The sequence below is a fragment of the Oncorhynchus keta genome, chromosome 25 (genome assembly GCF_023373465.1).
Source record: "Oncorhynchus keta strain PuntledgeMale-10-30-2019 chromosome 25, Oket_V2, whole genome shotgun sequence".
Classification (NCBI taxonomy): Eukaryota; Metazoa; Chordata; class Actinopteri; order Salmoniformes; family Salmonidae; genus Oncorhynchus; species Oncorhynchus keta.
The window spans coordinates 41,227,238-41,241,638 of NC_068445.1; the positions used below are offsets into that span (position 1 = coordinate 41,227,238).

The 14,401-nt window shown below is 47.1% G+C and overlaps 1 protein-coding gene and 1 long non-coding RNA gene across 16 annotated transcripts in view; both read left to right on the forward strand.

The window, feature by feature from the left end:
* The window catches only part of LOC118381462 (phospholipid-transporting ATPase ID-like), an 88,875-nt gene that overhangs the window by 53,421 nt on the left and 21,053 nt on the right, over window positions 1–14,401 (forward strand). Inside the window, exons 5-16 of the mRNA XM_052479559.1 lie at window positions 1,419–1,517; window positions 3,913–3,974; window positions 4,570–4,642; window positions 5,328–5,398; window positions 6,276–6,358; window positions 7,500–7,658; window positions 8,291–8,379; window positions 8,561–8,754; window positions 8,932–9,140; window positions 12,319–12,528; window positions 12,941–13,129; window positions 13,293–13,408. Of these exons, the coding sequence (XP_052335519.1) occupies window positions 1,419–1,517; window positions 3,913–3,974; window positions 4,570–4,642; window positions 5,328–5,398; window positions 6,276–6,358; window positions 7,500–7,658; window positions 8,291–8,379; window positions 8,561–8,754; window positions 8,932–9,140; window positions 12,319–12,528; window positions 12,941–13,129; window positions 13,293–13,408 (1,554 nt within the window). The remainder of the gene's footprint in view (window positions 1–1,418; window positions 1,518–3,912; window positions 3,975–4,569; window positions 4,643–5,327; window positions 5,399–6,275; window positions 6,359–7,499; window positions 7,659–8,290; window positions 8,380–8,560; window positions 8,755–8,931; window positions 9,141–12,318; window positions 12,529–12,940; window positions 13,130–13,292; window positions 13,409–14,401) is intronic.
* On the forward strand, window positions 9,218–12,253 carry LOC127911804 (uncharacterized). Of its 15 annotated transcripts, none has more exons than XR_008079413.1 (3): window positions 9,218–9,474; window positions 10,003–10,101; window positions 11,950–12,253. It is a non-coding gene; the product is annotated as an uncharacterized LOC127911804 (long non-coding RNA). The 15 variants fall into 15 exon arrangements; XR_008079416.1 differs by lacking the exon at window positions 11,950–12,253 and adding an exon at window positions 11,422–11,478; XR_008079410.1 differs by lacking the exon at window positions 11,950–12,253 and adding an exon at window positions 11,125–11,370.

Consider the following 14,401-nt stretch of genomic DNA (forward strand, 5'->3'; position numbering starts at 1 on the left):
AGCCTCTATGCTGCTCTGACATTGCTTGTCCATATATTCTTAATTATTTTCCTTTACTTAGATTTATGTGTATGTTGTGAAATTGTTAGATATTACTGCACTGCCGGAGTTAGAAACACAAGCATTTTGCCACACATGCAATAACATCTGCTAAACACTTGTGTGTGTGACCCAAAAAAATGTATTTGATTTTGAAGTTCCAGAATGCAATGGAAATGTCAGCCACATTGGTCAGGGAGAGATCCAAACCACTCTAATTGGAATGAATGGTAGTAGAGGCAGGATCCTGATTGGACTTGTGCAGGAAAATAAAAGTTGCGATATCAGATATTGTTTATTAGATTTTAACATTTTTGCCATATAATTATAAATGCAGTTTAAGCAGGTTTTATACAAAAGTGATGTATAAATAGCCTCTAAAAATATATGTAAACAGACGATAAATGACAAAATGTTGTGTTTTCTTGGAAATCTATGAGTGCTATTATATGATACAATATCAGTACTTGGTGCATTTACAACTTATCTAAGTCCCATCATGATGTCAGACAGTGTCTGGCTGTGGATTGGCTACATTGTTTGAATGGAATGTTGGAATATTGGCAGTTAATTTGAACAATAAATGGAATCATTCCTCTAAAACTGTCTGGCTAGCTAGCTAACAAACATACAGGGAAGATAAATTCTTCAAATTCATTATTTTACACAATATCTTATCAAGGCATTGGCAAACCATGGTTGACCAACTTACCGACCAAAATGTCTAACCTTAATTTTACCTTGTTTTAACTAGGCAAGTCAGTTATGAACAAATTCATATTTTCAATGGCGGCCTAGGAACAGTGGGCTAACTGCCTGTTCAGGGGCAGAACGACAGATTTGTACCTTGTCAGCTCGGGGATTCGATCTTGCAACTTTTCGGTTATTAGTCCAACGCTCTAACCACTAGGCTACCCTGCCGCCTCTACACTCTAACCACTAGGCTACCCTGCCGCCTCTACACTCTAACCACTAGGCTACCCTGCCGCCTCTACACTCTAACCACTAGGCTACCCTGCCGCCTCTACACTCTAACCACTAGGCTACCCTGCCGCCTCTACACTCTAACCACTAGGCTACCCTGCCGCCTCTACACTCTAACCACTAGGCTACCCTGCCGCCTCTACACTCTAACCACTAGGCTACCCTGCCGCCCCTACACTCTAACCACTAGGTTACCCTGCTGCCTCTACACTCTAACCACTAGGCTACCCTGCAGCCCCTTTATACCATCAGTAGAAGGTTCATGATCATTCTAATATTCTAATTCCTAATTGTATGACCACCATCTCCTCCCTATCTTTGGGGTGTCTGTTATATTAATGTGAAATGTTGTATAAATGTTACCTGAGTGTTTGTTGAATGTTGTGTTGCGGTAGGTGATTCCTGCCATCTCCTCTCTGTCCTGGTTCACGACCGTAGTCCCTCTGGTCCTGGTGCTGTCTGTGACTGCTGCTAAAGATGCTACCGATGACATAGTGAGTTATTCATATACATATAGAAGGATCCTGCATATGGGCCTTGCCCATCCTCCTTACCTTTCACAGCTTACCGCTGCTCAGCCCTTCGCCATTCCAATTTTTATTTATTTATTTATTAGGCAAGTCAGTTAAGAACAAATTCTTATTTTCAATGACGGCCTAGGAACTGTGGGTTAACTGCCTGTTCAGGGGCAGAACGACAGATTTGTACCTTGTCAGCTCGGGGATTTGAACTTGCAACCTTTCGGTTACTAGTCCAATGCTCTAACCACTAGGCTACCCTGCTGCCCCAAGCAGATATCTTCTTAGCTTTTCCTTTTCATCTCTCTCTCTCTCTCTCTCTCTCTCTCTACACCTCTCTCTCTCTCTCTCTCTCTCTCTCTCTCTCTCACTCTCTCTCTCTCTCTCTCTCTCTCTCTCTCTCTCTCTCTCTCTCTCTCTCTCTCTCTCTCTCTCTACCTCTCTACTCTCTCTCTCTACTCTCTCTCTCTCTCTACACCTCTCTCTCTCTCTACCTCTCTACCTCTCTCTCTCTCTCTCTCTCTACACCTCTCTCTCTCTCTCTCTCTACCTCTCTACCTCTCTCTCTCTATCTACAACCCTCTCTCTCTCTCTCTCTACCTCTCTACCTCTCTCTCTACCTCTCTCTCTCTCTCTCTCTACACCTCTCTCTCTCTCCTCTCTCTCTACCTCTCTCTCTCTCTCTCTCTCTCTCTCTCTCTCTCTCTCTCTCTCTCTCTCTACCTCTCTCTCTCTCTCTCTCTCTCTCTCTCTCTCTCTCTCTCTACACATCTCTCTCTCTCTCTACCTCTCTACCTCTCTCTCTCTCTCTACCTCTCTACCTCTCTCTCTCTCTACCCCTCTCTCTCTCTCTACACCTCTCTCTCTCTCTACCTCTCTCTCTCTCTACCTCTCTCTCTCTCTCTACACCTCTCTCTCTCTCTACCTCTCTACCGCTCTCTCTCTCTCTACACCTCTCTCTCTCTCTCTCTCTACCTCTCTACCTCTCTCTCTCTACCTCTCTCTCTCTCTACACCTCTCTCTCTCTACACCTCTCTCTCTCTCTACCTCTCTACCTCTCTCTCTCTCTCTCTCTCTCTCTCTCTCTCTCTCTCTCTCTCTCTCAATTCAATTCAATTCAATTCAAGGGCTTTATTGGCATGGGAAACATGTGTTAACATTGCCAAAGCAAGTGAGGTAGACAACATACAAAGTGAATATATAAAGTGAAAAACAACAAAAATTAACAGTAAACATTACACATACAACAGTTTCAAAACAAATGTCATATTATATATATATATATATATATATATATACACAATGTACAAATAATTAAAGGACACAAGATAAAATAAATAAGCATAAATATGGGTTGTATTTACAATGGTGTTTGTTCTTCACTCTCTCTCTACCTCTCTCTCTCTCTCTCTCTCTCTACACCTCTCTCTCTCTACACCTCTCTCTCTCTCTCTCTCTCTCTCTCTCTCTCTCTCTCTCTCTCTCTCTCTCTCTCTCATGGGCTTGTTCTTTCACTACTTCCTGAATCAAGCAGGAATTTAGTTTCAATACCAAAACAATAAAAAGGAAAATGACTTTCAGTTCCAGCTGTCAAGTTAAACAAATACTATTGCTACTTTACTGGCTGTGGGTTGAATTTGGCAACCTGATACTGAACCGGTCTGGGAAATGTGATCTCACCTGGTAACACGTTAACCTCCGTAGCAAAACAAGGATCTGTTTGTTAGGTCAGGTGGAGACACAGACCAGGTCCCAAATGGCACCCTATTCCCTATGTAGTGCACTACTTTAGACCAGGACCAATAGAGCTGTAGTGCACAACTTTAGACCAGGACCCATAGACTCTGGTCAAAAAGACGAGGACCAATAGAGCTGTAGTACACTACTTTATACGAGGACCAATAGAGCTGTAGTACGTTACTTTAGACGAGGACCAATAGAGCTGTAGTACACTACTTTATATGAGGACCAATAGAGCTGTAGTACACTACTTTAGACCAGGACCCATAGACTCAAAAAGGTAGTGCACTATATAAGGAATAATGTGCCATTTGGGACGTAGAATCAGACCTTTCTGCCTTCACGGTCCAGCGACAGCTTTAGTGAGGTCATCGTATTTGGCTTATCATGATTGGCTCTTGGTGAGGAGATGGTGGCCATCTTTGGCGACGCAGTGGCGGGATGTCCGAGTTTTGGGTGGTCTGGTGAGACTCCAGACCGAAACCAAACATTTACACAACCTCTGACCTGAAGAACTTTTAACGATTAACTCCATTCACCAGTCCCATTTACACAGGATTTAACCAGGAAACGAACCTTGAGGTTAGAAACTAATGTCTAATGAATTTTATAATCCTCTCTGTTTTACCAGAACCGCCACAGGAGTGACAACCAGGTGAACAACAGGAAGGTCACAGTGCTCATGGATGGAGAGTAAGTTCATCAGATCTACTATTGGTGTCACGTGTGTGTGTGTGTGTGTGTGTGTGTGTGTGTGTGTGTGTGTGTGTGTGTGTGTGTGTGTGTGTGTGTGTGTGTGTGTGTGTGTGTGTGTGTGTGTGTGTGTGCGTGCGTGTGCGTGTGCGTGTGTGCGTGGTCAGATACCGTCTGGCCCTCCACTGTCCTCCACACAAATCCATTCCCACAACAAAATGTGTGTTCGTAAGGCAGGGACAGTAAGGCACCGTGTCCTCTTTTCTCGGGGGCAATAAGGAAGCAGCTGCAGGACAACAGGAAGTGCTTGTTTTCTTCCTGTTGATGTGACTCCTGACTCGAGGACACTAACAGACAGAGTGGTTCAAAGGAAAATACAGTCGGACCCTTCTGTTTATGTTTCGTCTTATATTTCCTCCTGACTGTCCCCAAACAACAGGGAATCCCTAATGTCTACTCACAATTCTCTCTCACTTTCACTTTCCCCTCCCTCCCTCCCTCCCTCCCCCACCACGCTCTCTCTCCCTCTCTCTCTCTCTACCCACCCCACCTCTCTACCCACCCCACCTCTCCTTCTCCATATTTATCTCTCTAGACTACGGAGTGAGACATGGATGGCTGTTCAGGTGGGCGACATCATCAAACTGGAAAACAACCAGTTTGTTACGGTGAGAACAGAAAACTGTCAGTTCCTTAAAGCATACTGATTCAGCCCTGAAACATACTGATTCAGCCCTGAAACATACTGACTCAGCCCTGAAACATACTGATTCAGCCCTGAAACATACTGATTCAGCCCTGAAACATACTGACTCAGCCCTGAAACATACTGATTCAGCCCTGAAACATACTGACTCAGCCCTGAAACATACTGATTCAGCCCTGAAACATACTGATTCAGCCCTGAAACATACTGACTCAGCCCTGAAACATACTGATTCAGCCCTGAAACATACTGATTCAGCCCTGAAACATACTGACTCAGCCCTGAAACATACTGACTCAGCCCTGAAACATACTGACTCAGCCCTGAAACATACTGTACTTCACTGTTAGTTCCTTAAAGCATACTGACTCAACCCTGAAACATACTGACTCAGCCCTGAAACATACTGACTCAGCCCTGAAACATACTGACTCAGCCCTGAAACATACTGACTCAGCCCTGAAACATACTGACTCAGCCCTGAAACATACTGATTCAGCCCTGAAACATACTGTACATCACTGTTAGTCTATTTTAACCGTTGGCACAGGAGACCATCCTGATAGACTGGGTGTGAATCTGGTGCCTATATTCAGTGTGTTTGATAGTCAGTGAATCTGATTCTGTGAATCTCTGTGTGATTTCAGGCAGACCTGTTGCTGCTCTCGAGTAGTGAACCTCTCAACCTGGTCTACATAGAGACTGCTGAACTTGATGGGTCTGTGTCTGTGTGTGTGTGTGTGTTTCATTTTACTAGTCCATCTACTGTACAAAGCTTATGTCTATTAGTACTCACTCCTCATACCTTATCTCCCTCCTTGCTCCTTCTCCTCTTCCTCTTCTCTCCTTCTCCTCCTCCTCTGCCCATCTTCTCCTCTTCCTCTTCTCTCCTCCTCCTCCTCCTCCTCCTCCTCTGCCCATCTTCTCCTCTTCTCCTCCTCCTCCTCTTCTTCTCTTCCTCTTCTCCCCTTCTCTTCATCCTCTGCCCATCTTCTCCTCCTTCTCCTCTTCTTCTCTTCTTCTTCTCCCCTTCTCCTCATCCTCTGCCCATCTTCTCCTCTTCTCCTCCTCTCCCTCCTCTTCTTCTTCTCCCCTTCTCCTCATCCTCTGCCCATCTTCTCCTCCTCCTTCTCTTCTCCTCCTTCTCCTCTTCTTCTCTTCTTCTTCTCCCCTTCTCCTCATCCTCTGCCCATCTTCTCCTCTTCTCCTCCTCTCCCTCCTCTTCTTCTTCTCCCCTTCTCCTCATCCTCTGCCCATCTTCTCCTCCTCCTTCTCTTCTCCTCCCCCTCCTCTTCTTCTCTTCTTCTTCTCCCCTTCTCCTCATCCTCTGCCCATCTTCTCCTCTTCTCCTCCTCCCCCTCCTCTTTTTCTCTTCTTCTTCTCCCCTTCTCATCATCCTCTGCCCATCTTCTCCTCCTTCTCCTCCTCTTCTCCCCTTCTCCTCATCCTCTGCCCATCTTCTCCTCTTCTCCTCCTCCCCCTCCTCTTCTTCTCTTCTTCTTCTCCTTCTCCTCATCCTCTGCCCATCTTCTCCTCCTTCTCTTCTCCCCTCCTTCTCCTTCTCTTCTTTCTCCTCCTTCTCCTCCACCTCTCAGAGAGACCAATCTAAAAGTGAAGCAGGCTCTGACAGTAACAGGAGACATGGGAGACAAGATCCACAGCCTGGCTGCTTTCAATGGTGAGTTACACTCAGAGGGTTGGTTAGACACTTTCTACGTAGTATCTCTGGGTAGAAGTTTCCCTTGAATACAGATCCAGGATCAGCCAAATCCTAATATTAACCATTAAGGGAGAAATGCATAAACTGACCTTTGATCAGAGTCTGGGGAAAAAGTCATCCTGCTCCTGCTTTGTAGCCACGCCATAATGACCATAAAAGCATAAAACCAAATGCCAGAGAAAAACATTGTGTCAGAAGCATATTTAAATCAGGTGTGGGTTCAGTGCTCTAGTAAATTAATGATATTTTAAACATATGAATACCTACTCTTCTCTCCTTCTAACCCTGTGTCTCATCCTCTCCTCCTAACCCTGTGTCTCATCCTCTCCTCCTAACCCTGTGTCTCATCCTCTCCTCCTAACCCTGTGTCTCATCCTCTCCTCCTAACCCTGTGTCTCATCCTCTCCTCCTAACCCTGTATCTCATCCTCTCCTCCTAACCCTGTGTTTCATCCTCTTCTCCTAACCCTGTGTCTCATCCTCTCCTCCTAACCCTGTGTCTCATCCTCTCCTCCTAACCCTGTGTCTCATCCTCTTCTCCTAACCCTGTGTCTCATCCTCTCCTCCTAACCCTGTGTCTCATCCTCTTCTCCTAACCCTGTGTCTCATCCTCTCCTCCTAACCCTGTGTCTCATCCTCTCCTCCTAACCCTGTGTCTCATCCTCTCCTCCTAACCCTGTGTCTCATCCTCTTCTCCTAACCCTGTGTCTCATCCTCTTCTCCTAACCCTGTGTCTCATCCTCTTCTCCTAACCCTGTGTCTCATCCTCTTCTCCTAACCCTGTGTCTCATCCTCTCCTTCTAACCCTGTGTCTCATCCTCTTCTCCTAACCCTGTGTCTCATCCTCTCCTTCTAACCCTGTGTCTCATCCTCTTCTCCTAACCCTGTGTCTCATCCTCTCCTTCTAACCCTGTGTCTCATCCTCTTCTCCTAACCCTGTGTCTCATCCTCTTCTCCTAACCCTGTGTCTCATCCTCTTCTCCTAACCCTGTGTCTCATCCTCTTCTCCTAACCCTGTGTCTCATCCTCTCCTTCTAACCCTGTTTCTCATCCTCTCCTTCTAACCCTGTGTCTCATCTTCTTCTCCTAACCCTGTCCAGGGGAGGTGCGCTGTGAGCCACCCAACAACCGGCTGGACCGTTTCACAGGAACATTGACAAACGCTGGTCAGAAATACTCTCTGGACAACAACAAGATCCTGCTGAGGGGCTGCACCCTCAGGAACACAGAGTGGTGCTTCGGACTGGTGCTGTTCGGAGGTGAGAGGTTAGAGGTCAGGACTGGTACTGTTCGGGAACTGAGAGGTTAAAGGTCAGGACTGGTGCTGTTTGGAGGTGAGAGGTGAGAGGCCAGGACTGGTGCTGTTGGGAGGTGAGAGGTTAGAGGCCAGGACTGGTGCTGTTGGGAGGTGAGAGGTGAGAGGCCAGGACTGGTGCTGTTGGGAGGTGAGAGGTTAGAGGTCAGGACTGGTGCTGTTCGGAGGTGAGAGGTTAGAGGTCATGACTGGTGCTGTTGAGAGGTTAGAGGTCAGGACTGGTGCTGTTTGGAGGTGAGAGGTTAGAGGTCAGGACTGGTGCTGTTCGGTGGTGAAAGGTTAGAGGTCAGGACTGGTGCTGTTTGGAGGGTGAGAGGATAAGGGTCAAATCCAATAAACTTGTATTTGTCAGGTGTAGAGGTAAGGGCAAGTGCTGGCTCACGGGTTAGTTAACACCGCCCTCTGCTGGCCAGTATAGATAATAAACCTCAACTGGGAATACCTAACACTAACTGCTTCTAACCTTTATTAAAAACTATTCTTCTATACATTGAGGTTGTGTCAATTATCAGCTGTTTAGTTGTCTTCTAAATTCTTATTTAATACTAACCCTGTGGTCCGGTTGTGGTCCATTAGGTCCAGAGACTAAACTGATGCAGAACTGTGGGAAGACCACGTTCAAGAGGACCAGCATTGACCGCCTGATGAACGTGCTCGTCCTTTGTGTGAGTCCAGCTGTTGTGGGTTTCATTAAGATCTTCATTTTAACATTCACTGAGCATCTCTCATTTCCAAAATGGTGTTTTATCTATTACACTGGGTTCAGTTGAATTATCTATAGTTTCTGTCAGCCTTTACATCTCTCTTCTCACCTGTTGACCTCTTGACCCCTCTTTCCCCCGTCAGATCTTTGGCTTCCTGGCGTTCATGTGCATGATCCTGGCCATCGGCAACCGGATCTGGGAGCAACGCTGGGGGTCAGAGTTCACGGCCTTCCTGCCCAGACAGGACGGAGTCGACACTCCCTTCTCCTCCTTCCTCACCTTCTGGTCCTACGTTATCATCCTCAACACAGTCGTACCCATCTCCCTCTACGTCAGGTGTGTGAGAGTGAGTGAGAGAAAGAGAGAGAGAGTGAGAGTGAGAGTGAATGAGAGAGAGAGAGAGTCTATTTCTGTATTTCTGCCTATTTGAGATACTGTACCTTGCAGATACATGTCTGAGCTTTGGTTCTACAGTATGTAATGTCATGAATTATTCCTGTATGTGTGTTGCAGTGTGGAGGTCATCCGTCTGGGCAACAGTTTCTACATCGACTGGGACAGGAAGATGTACCATGCCAGTAGTGACACCCCGGCCAAGGCCCGGACCACCACCCTGAACGAGGAGCTGGGTCAAATCAAATACATCTTCTCGGACAAGACCGGAACACTCACTCAGAACATCATGACATTCAACAAGTGTTCCATCAACGGGAAGTGCTACGGTGAGGATCAGATGGTAACTAGGAAGGGTTACGGTGAGGATCAGATGGTAACTAGGAAGGGCTACGGTGAGGTTCAGATGGTAACTAGGAAGGGCTACGGTGAGGTTCAGATGGTAACTAGGAGGGCTACGGTGTGGTTTAGATGGTAACTAGGAAGGGTTACGGTGAGGTTCAGATGGTAACTAGGAAGGGCTACGGTGAGGTTCAGATGGTAACAAGGAAGGGCTACGGTGAGGTTCAGATGGTAACTAGGAAGGGCTACGGTGAGGTTCAGATGGTAACTAGGAAGGGCTACGGTGAGGTTCAGATGGTAACTAGGAAGGGTTACGGTGAGGTTCAGATGGTAACTAGGAAGGGCTACGGTGTGGTTCAGATGGTAACTAGGAAGGGTTACGGTGAGGTTCAGATGGTAACGAGGAAGGGCTACGGTGAGGTTCAGATGGTAACTAGGAAGGGCTACGGTGAGGTTCAGATGGTAACTAGGAAGGGCTACGGTGAGGTTCAGATGGTAACTAGGAAGGGTTACGGTGAGGTTCAGATGGTAACTAGGAAGGGCTACGGTGTGGTTCAGATGGTAACTAGGAAGGGTTACGGTGAGGTTCAGATGGTAACGAGGAAGGGCTACGGTGAGGTTCAGATGGTAACTAGGAAGGGTTACGGTGAGGTTCAGATGGTAACTAGGAAGGGTTACGGTGAGGATCAGATGGTAACTAGGAAGGGCTACGGTGTGGTTCAGATGGTAACTAGGAAGAGCTACGGTGAGGTTCAGATGGTAACTAGGAAGGGTTACGGTGAGGATCAGATGGTAACTAGGAAGGGCTACGGTGTGGTTCAGATGGTAACTAGGAAGGGCTACGGTGAGGTTCAGATGGTAACTAGGAAGGGTTACGGTGAGGATCAGATGGTAACTAGGAAGGGCTACGGTGTGGTTCAGATGGTAACTAGGAAGGGCTACGGTGAGGTTCAGATGGTAACTAGGAAGAGCTACGGTGAGGTTCAGATGGTAACGAGGAAGGGCTACGGTGCGGTTCAGATGGTAACTAGGAAGGGTTACGGTGAGGTTCAGATGGTAACTAGGAAGGGCTACGGTGAGGTTCAGATGGTAACTAGGAAGGGTTACGGTGAGGTTCAGATGGTAACTAGGAAGGGCTACGGTGAGGTTCAGATGGTAACTAGGAAGGGTTACGGTGAGGATCAGATGGTAACTAGGAAGGGCTACGGTGAGGTTCAGATGGTAACTAGGAAGGGTTACGGTGAGGATCAGATGGTAACTAGGAAGGGCTACGGTGAGGTTCAGATGGTAACTAGGAAGGGTTACGGTGAGGATCAGATGGTAACTAGGAAGGGTTACGGTGAGGATCAGATGGTAACGAGGAAGGGCTACGGTGAGGTTCAGATGGTAACTAGGAAGAGCTACGGTGAGGATCAGATGGTAACTAGGAAGGGTTACGGTGAGGATCAGATGTTAACTAGGAAGGGTTACGGTGTGGTTCAGATGGTAACTAGGAAGGGCTACGGTGAGGTTCAGATGGTAACTAGGAAGAGCTACGGTGAGTATCAGATGGTAACTAGGAAGGGTTACGGTGAGGATCAGATGTTAACTAGGAAGGGTTACGGTGAGGTTCAGATGGTAACTAGGAAGGGTTACGGTGAGGATCAGATGGTAACTAGGAAGGGCTACGGTGAGGATCAGATGGTTACTAGGAAGAGCTACGGTGAGGATCAGATGGTAACTAGGAAGGGTTACGGTGAGGATCAGATGTTAACTAGGAAGGGTTACGGTGAGGTTCAGATGGTAACTAGGAAGGGCTACGGTGAGGTTCAGATGGTAACTAGGAAGAGCTACGGTGAGGATCAGATGGTAACTAGGAAGGGTTACGGTGAGGATCAGATGTTAACTAGGAAGGGTTACGGTGAGGTTCAGATGGTAACTAGGAAGGGTTACGGTGAGGATCAGATAGTAACTAGGAAGGGCTACGGTGAGGTTCAGATGGTAACTAGGAAGGGTTACGGTGAGGATCAGATGGTAACTAGGAAGGGCTACGATGAGGATCAGATGGTTACTAGGAAGGGCTACGGTGAGGATCAGATGGTAACTAGGAAGGGCTACGGTGTGGTTCAGATGGTAACTAGGAAAGGCTACGGTGTGGTTCAGATGGTAACTAGGAAGGGCTACGGTGAGGATCAGATGGTAACTAGGAAGGGCTACGGTGAGGATCAGATGGTAACTAGGAAGGGCTACGGTGAGGTTCAGATTGTAACTAGGAAGGGTTACGGTGAGGTTCAGATGGTAACTAGGAAGGGTTACGGTGAGGATCAGATGGTAACTAGGAAGGGCTACGGTGAGGTTCAGATGGTACACAGGAAGGGCTACGGTGAGGTTCAGATGGTAACTAGGAAGAGCTACGGTGTGGTTCAGATGGTAACTAGGAAGGGCTACGGTGAGGATCAGATGGTAACTAGGAAGGGTTACGGTGAGGTTCAGATGGTAACTAGGAAGGTCTACGGTGTGGTTCAGATGGTAACTAGGAAGGGCTACGGTGTGGTTCAGATGGTAACTAGGAAGGGCTACGGTGTGGTTCAGATGGTTACTAGGAAGGGCTACGGTGAGGATCAGATGGTAACTAGGAAGGGCTACGGTGTGGTTCAGATGGTAACTAGGAAGGGCTACGGTGTGGTTCAGATGGTAACTAGGAAGGGCTACGGTGAGGATCAGATGGTAACTAGGAAGGGCTACGGTGAGGATCAGATGGTAACTAGGAAGGGCTACGGTGAGGTTCAGATGGTAACTAGGAAGGGTTACGGTGAGGTTCAGATGGTAACTAGGAAGGGTTACGGTGAGGATCAGATGGTAACTAGGAAGGGCTACGGTGAGGTTCAGATGGTACACAGGAAGGGCTACGGTGACGTTCAGATGGTAACTAGGAAGGGCTACGGTGAGGATCAGATGATAACTAGGAAGGGCTACGGTGTGATTTAGATGGTAACTAGGAAGGGCTACGGTGAGGTTCAGATGATACATAGGCAGGCAAGGAAGTGTGTATGGAAGGATACAGAAACACACATGCATGTCGCACACACATGAACACACACACAATCAATCACAGGTTCGCATGAATCCCTCCTCCATTGTGAGGAACCCCATATGAACTCATCAAGTCTCTATTCTGTTCTCCAGGAGATGTATTTGACTACACTGGCCAGAGATTGGAGATCAACGAGCACACAGAGACAGTGGACTGGTCCTTCAACCCTCTTGCTGACCATCAATTCTCCTTCCATGACCACTCCCTGGTGGAGGCTGTAAAGCTGGAGAATGTGGAGGTCCACTCCTTCTTCAGAACACTGGCCGTCTGTCACACTGTTATGGCTGAGGAGAAGACAGAGGGTGAGAAGATGGAGGGAGGCAGGGGGGGAGGAGAGGGGGAGGGAGGGAGGGAGGGAAGGGAGGGAGGAGAGGCGAGGGGAGGGATGGAGGGAGGGGAGAGTAGGAGGGAGAGACGGGGAGAGAGCAAGGGGGAGTGGAGAGGGAGGGAGGCAGGGAGGGGAGAGGGAGGGAGGCAGGGAGAGTGAGAGGAGGGATGGGGAGAGAGATGGGGGTAGGGATAGAGAGAGAGTGTTTGTGAAAGTGAGGAGCATGTTTGTTTTTGCTTGTTGAGATTGTTGAGATTATGAAATTGTGTCAGAAAGGGAAGACTGCATGTTTATCCATATTCATGTATGTAGGCAACAAAAAGAGAGAACGATAGCTATGACCACTTCCTCTAACAACAGGAAATGACCTCACTACCTCTGTACAGGTGAGTTGCTGTACCAGGCCCAGTCACCTGACGAAGGTGCTTTGGTAACCGCAGCGCGCAACTTTGGCTTCGTGTTCCGCTCGCGCACGCCAGAGAGCGTCACTATCGTAGAGATGGGAAAACAACGCAGCTACGAGCTGCTCGCCATCCTCGACTTCAACAATGTCCGCAAGAGGATGTCCGTCATCGGTGAACACAAAACATGAGAGATTTAGCTTCTTTCTCACTGTACTATGTCTGTAAGGGATGTAGCCTAACTGTGCGCGTGTGTGGGTGTGTGTGTGTGTGTCTGGGGGGGGCGCTGTGTGTGTGTGTGTGTCTGGGGGGGGCGCTGTGTGTGTGTGCACTACAGTGCGGAGTCCAGAGGGGAAGCTGTGTCTGTATTGTAAAGGAGCAGACACCATGGTCTATGAGAGGCTGCACCAGTCCTGTACCAAGCTGATGGACACCACCACTGAACACCTCAACGTAAGAGAGAGTGTGTGTGAGAGAGAGAGAGAGAGAAAGTCACAAGAAAACAAAAAGATAATTACTTGACACGTAGGAAAGATTTAACAAAAAAAACTGAGCAAACTAGAATGCTATTTGGCCCTAAACAGAGAGAATACAGTGGCAGAATACCTGACCACTGTGACTGACCTAAACTTAAGGAAAGCTTTGACTATGTACAGACTCAATGAGCATAGCCTTGCTATTGAGAAAGGCCGCTGTAGGCAGACCTAGCTCTCAAGAGAACACTGGCTATGTGCACACTGCCCACAAAATGAGGTGGAAACTGAGCTGCATATTTCCCTCAGATTACACAGACCCACAAATAATTTGAAAACAAATACAATTTTGATATTCTCCCATATCTACTGGGTGAAATACCACAGTGTGCCATCACAGCAGCAAGATGTGTGACCATTGTAAATACAACCCATATTTATTTTTATTTATTTTTCCCTTTTGTACTTTAACTATTTGCACATCGTTACAACACTGTATATATACTTAATAATAATAATAATATATGAAATGGACCTTCTGTGATTGTAATGTTTACTGTCCAGTCGTGGCCAATAGTTGAGAATGACACAAATATTAATTTTCACAAAGTTTGCTGCTTCAGTGTCTTTAGATATTTTTGTCAGATGTTACTATGGAATACTGAAGTATAATTACAAGCATTTCATAAGTGTCAATGGCTTTTATTGACAATTACATGAAGTTGATGCATTGAGTGAATATTTGCAGTGTTGACCCTTCTTTTTCAAGACCTCTGCAATCCGCCCTGGCATGCTGTCAATTAACTTCTGGGCCACATCCTGACTGATGGCAGCCCATTCTTGCATAATCAATGCTTGGAGTTTGTCAGAATGTGTGGGTTTTTGTTTGTCCACTCGCCTCTTGAGGATTGACCAGAAGTTCTCAATGGGATTAAGGTCTGGGGAGATTCCTGGCCATGGACCCAAAATATTG